Source organism: Orycteropus afer, unplaced genomic scaffold (genome assembly GCF_000298275.1).
Source record: "Orycteropus afer afer isolate SDZICR_OR568_19922 unplaced genomic scaffold, OryAfe1.0 scaffold00079, whole genome shotgun sequence".
Taxonomy (NCBI): domain Eukaryota; kingdom Metazoa; phylum Chordata; class Mammalia; order Tubulidentata; family Orycteropodidae; genus Orycteropus; species Orycteropus afer.
Window position 1 is genome coordinate 121,554 of NW_006921666.1, and position 5,210 is coordinate 126,763.

A 5,210-nucleotide genomic window follows, 5' to 3' on the forward strand; every position below is an offset into this window, starting at 1 on the left:
AGTAGATTGCCCCATCTTCCTTCTGAGGAGTGGCTGGTGGGTTTGAACCGCCAGCCTTCTGATTAGCAGTCAAGTGCCTTAGGCACTACGCTACCAAAGCTCCTGACTCTTACATATACGTGAATTAAAATGTAGATTCTGATTCAGTAAATTAGGGGTCGAAATGCAAATTCTCAGCAGGGGGTTGAACCAGAATGAACAGGTTTGATGAAGCCCTGTTTCCAACCAGCCCTGCTAGGATTTCTCAGAAGAGACTTCTTTAATTCTTTCTTTCTAGTTAAAATGAGTTATGCATTAACATTGAGAGAAGCTACTGAATAAAGCCCTTGAGCTTTTTATATCAGCTTGGATTGTTGAGTCTTTGGCAGTTCACTTCCAAGTGACTTCAATTAACAGCAGTGTTATATGTGGATGCACTTATATGAGGAAATAAGTCGATTCAGTTGGTAGTGTTTTATAATACTAAGCGTATTGTATAAAAATCAATTGTACTGCCGTAAGTGTCCCTAATGTTATTGGCTTTGATTAAACCATTCTAGAAGAAGAGCCAATTGTGTTAATTCAGACTGAAGTAATTGGCTCTTTTATGTTGCCTGCTTTTTATTATCAATTAATTTACAAATCCAAATGCCCACAAAACGTTTCAGTTTGTAGTCAACTAATTAAAGCACGTGAAAAGGGGCACATAAAACAATTTTTATCTATACCTTCTCTGCCTGAGTATTTTAGAATTCAGAGGAGCTTTCTATTTAAAAATCAGAAGTTGTTACCACACTATGTAGAGTCTCTACGAAAACCAAAAACCAAACTCACTGCTGTCAAGTCGGATCCAACTCATAGTGACCCCTCCTTGGGTTTCCGAGGTGGAATCACTACAGAAGTAGATTTCCCAACCTTCTTTCCAAGGAGTGGTTGGTGGGTTTGAACCATCAGCCTTCTGGTTAACGGTCAGATGCCTTAGGTACTAAGCCACCAGAGCTCCCATGTAGAGTCTCTGTTGTGTTGTTGTTATGTGCCGTTGAATCAGACTTGACTCATAGTGACCCCTCCTTGGGTTTCCCAGGCAGTATCACTACGGAAGTAGATTGCCCAACCTTCTTTCCCGAGGAGTGGCTGGTGGGTTTGAACTGCCAGACTTCTGGTCAGCAGTTAGGTACCTAAGGTACTACGCTACCAGAGCTCCTAGAAAGTTTGTTAAGGAGGCTTTGTTGTTGTTGTTGTTGTTATGTGCCGTCGAGTCAGCCCCGACTCATAGCGACCCCTCCTTGGGTTTCCGAGGCAGTATCACTACGGAAGTAGGATTGCCCAACCTTCCTTCCGAGGAGTGGCTGGTGGGTTTGAACCACCAGCCATCTGGTTAGCAGGCAAGTGTCTTAGCCACTATGCTACCAGAGAGGCTTTAGGTGGCACAAAGGAGCTCTGGTAGCATAGTGCCTAAGGCACTTGACTGCTAACCAGAAGGCTAGTGGTTCAAACCCACCAGCCACTCCTCGGAAGGAAGGTTGGGCAATCTACTTCCATAGTGATATCGCCTCAGAAACCCAAGGAAGGGTCACTATGTGTGGGATCCGACTTGGTGGCACATAACAACAACAACAGGTGGCACAAATTGTTTGGTGCTTGACTACTAGTTGAAAGGTTGGTGGTTTGAATCCTGAGACACCTTGGAAGACAGGCCTGGTAATCTGCATCAGAAAGGTCACAGCCTTGACAACACCCTATGGAGCAGTTCTACTCTGCACACGCGGGGTCACCGTGAATTGGAATCGACTTGACAACAACTGACAACAACAATAACAAATAAAATATGTGGGAGAAAAAGAAATGGTTTGTGACTTTATAGATACAGAAACAACAACAACAACAAAATGAAACACAAAAAAGGGGAAATTAACTGAAAGAATTTTGGAGTAACTATGTACACAAGTATGTATATGTTATTTATGGAAATGATGAGATTTTAGTCATAATAACTCAATGCAAGCAATAGCAGTAGAAATCTCTAAGGAGAACACTTTACTGAGGAGAGCTTAAAGCTCTCAAGACAATTTTTTAAAACACGGAATTTCCCGGGAAAGATTGTATTGTTTCACACAGCAGGTGGCATGTAATAAAGGCAATGTGTACCCATATGTTGATTTCCAGTGTACAGGACTATTTTCCTCATGCTATCTCCCAGTAACTGTATGAAGAAGACAAGCATTATTATTGTATTTTATATATAGGAAAACTGAAGTTACTAGGAGGTTAAGTGAGAGCAAGACTTCTTGTCAATGGAGGACCCCTGATTTCCTAACTCTGGCCAGAAATAGAACCCATCATTTCCCGTCGGTTGAGATGACATGAATTAGGATCATGCAAGAAAATGATGGTCTTGCCTAAGTATTTTTGAATTCAGAAGTGGAATTCAGAAAGAAGCACTCTATCTCAAGACCCTGATATTTTGTCTTAATATGGACCATTCACTTTTAACTTTTAAAATGAAGTCAATTAATCATTTGTTATATAATGTGTGCTAAGCATTGACAGCAAGGTCAAGACAGTAAAGAATGCCAGCCTCAACTTAATTATGAAAAGAATTAACTGCAGTGCCTTCAGTGAAGAAAATAATTACCTTCAGTGGCTGTACAGAATGGAAGACCCTTTTATTCTCCTTTGGAACATTCTTTACATTAGCTGTCAGGATATCTCTTTAAATCAAATCAATATATGTTTACCACATGATCTGAAGGAAACACCACATTTTATTAAGTTCTGATTGTATTTATTTGGAGTAAATTGAAAAGACATATATTTAATGTGGCATTCTCTTCCTTCTTTTTTTTTTTTTTTTTTAACATAAGGTGAAATTAGGTGAAGATGCTCCTAATTCCAGCGTGGTGCATGTCTCCAATTCTGAAGCAGGTGACAACAGTGGAAATGGTGCCCAGGAGAGAACAGCTGATGGAGGAGAGTGCCACCTTCTTGACTTTGCCGGCCCGGAGCGCCCACTGGTGGTCAACTTTGGCTCAGCTACTTGACCTCCTTTTACAAGCCAGCTGCCAGCCTTCAGCAAACTGGTGGAAGAATACTCATCAGTGGCTGACTTCCTTTTGGTCTACATTGATGAGGCTCATCCTTCAGATGGTTGGGCGGTGCCTGGAGACTCCTCTTTGTCTTTTGAGGTGAAGAAGCACCAGAACCAGGAAGACCGGTGTGCAGCAGCCCACAGGCTTCTGGAGCGTTTCTCCTTGCCGCCCCAGTGTCGTGTTGTGGCTGACTGCATGGACAATAATGCCAATGTAGCATATGGGGTAGCCTTTGAACGTGTGTGCATTGTACAGAGACAGAAAATTGCTTATCTGGGAGGAAAGGGTCCCTTCTACTATAATCTTCAAGAAGTCCGCCATTGGCTAGAGAAGAATTTCAGTAAGAGATGAAATCTAGATTAGCTGGTTAAAGGTATGATTGTAATAGAGCTTGTTATTTTTAAATATATATATATATATATATATGTGTGTGTGTGTGTGTGTAAAACAAAGAAAACTAAGAAGTGAATCCACTATTTCAACTAAGTCCCATTGCATCACTGAAAGACAGGAGTTTATATGTCAGAGGAACATCAGTCATTTAACTTCTTTCACCATTCAAATGGTGTTTGGTTAAACAGCACCCATCATCCTCTTCCTAGTGAATAGCTTTGAGTGAAAAGATTCCAAGATGGAGAGGAAGAAACTCTGATTCAGCATTTGTTCATTCTACCTTGAGAAAGAAGTTGTACAGCTGATGGTTGCTTTGGGATGAGAAGAAAAAACTTAACTGAGTAACTGCTATTTTAGGAAAACTACTGTATATGCTAGAATATGGGATATTGCCTAGGCTTTATTCAGTATGGATAGAGCCCAAGTGGGAATTCCCAAATACTTACTTATAATGAGTCCTTGAGCTCAGGCCATGTGGTTTGAACCTTGGTGTTTATTTAACATGTTAGTGTAGTTTCTGCTGTTCAGATTTTTAGTATGCCAGTTCTCTATGCCAACCTAAATGTCTAGAATTAACAAGTGCACTTATAGATACCAAGAATGAGCTCTCAACCTGGAGGCTTAAAATGGTCATTTGAGGTCTGAGGGTAACTTTCTAGGCAGTTGGAGAAAGGGCTAGAAGAAAATCAAATTTACAAGCTAGGTTAACAAGTTACAGAGAGGTTAGGAGGCTGCATAGATTTAGGTTTGCCTTGAAAGTATAGAAAGTGGGACTAATTTTTTGCCACAGAAACAAATAAACATACCTAAGCCCAGAAAAAGAAGCTCAAGTGAAAATAGTATAGAGAATACACATGTGAAAATAATGTGTTTATCATATACTCTTAGATTGAGGAAAAGGGGGATTGAAAGGAAAAAAAAAGACACACCTTTATTACTTGTGTTTATGATTTTGTAGAAATTATTTCTGAAACATGTATGTGGTGTGGTTATTATACCCTATTAAAGGTAAAACCAGTGGGTCTAGTGGCACTGGTCTAGTCCTCTCCATTCCTAAAACTCTGATGTGGCCTTACTCATGCCTGGTCTTCATCTCTATAGCAATGTTCTCTCCGAAGGTTGAACTGAAGAGTGTGTGTATATATATGGAGCTCTGGTGGCATAGTGCATAAGGCATTTGGCTGCTAATCAGAAAGCTGCTGTTTCAAACCCACCAGGCACTCCTTGGAAGATTGGGCAATCTACTTCTGTAGAGATACTACCTTGGAAACCCAAGGAGGGGTCGCTATAAGTCGGATCGACCCCATGGCAGCGAGTTTGGTTTTATATATATTATATATATATTATATATAATATATATATAATATATATATATATATTATCAGCTACCATGTGGGACAGATAGCCTGATTATTCAGCTATAGTCCTGTTTTCCAAAAGTAAGAGAGCTATAATGAATGATAGACCCAAACCAACAAAGTTTATTAGTTGCAAAAGAGAGGAAGAGAAAACTAGTTTGGGATAATTCTCATCAGTAATTTGGAGGGCCTTGAAAGAATGGAACTTGGCACAATGGAATTCTCATTAACATTTGAATTTGGACCTGGTTCTACCCTGGCCCCCTGAATTGAAGTCTAGTAATTTAAGGCTTCTTACTTCCGTAGTGATACTGCCTCGGAAACCCAAGGAGGGGTCGCTATGAGTCGGGGCCGACTCGACGGCACATAACAACAACAACAACAAATAGCT

At 40.4% G+C, this 5,210-nt stretch overlaps 1 protein-coding gene across 1 annotated transcript in view; it reads left to right on the forward strand.

Moving 5' to 3' along the window:
- DIO2 (iodothyronine deiodinase 2) overlaps positions 1-3,439 on the forward strand; it is a 13,015-nt gene extending 9,576 nt beyond the window's left edge. Inside the window, 2 exon segments of the mRNA XM_007941317.1 lie at positions 2,844-3,414; positions 3,417-3,439. Coding sequence (XP_007939508.2) covers positions 2,844-3,414; positions 3,417-3,439 — 594 coding nt within the window.
- Positions 3,440-5,210: the final 1,771 nt, after the last annotated feature.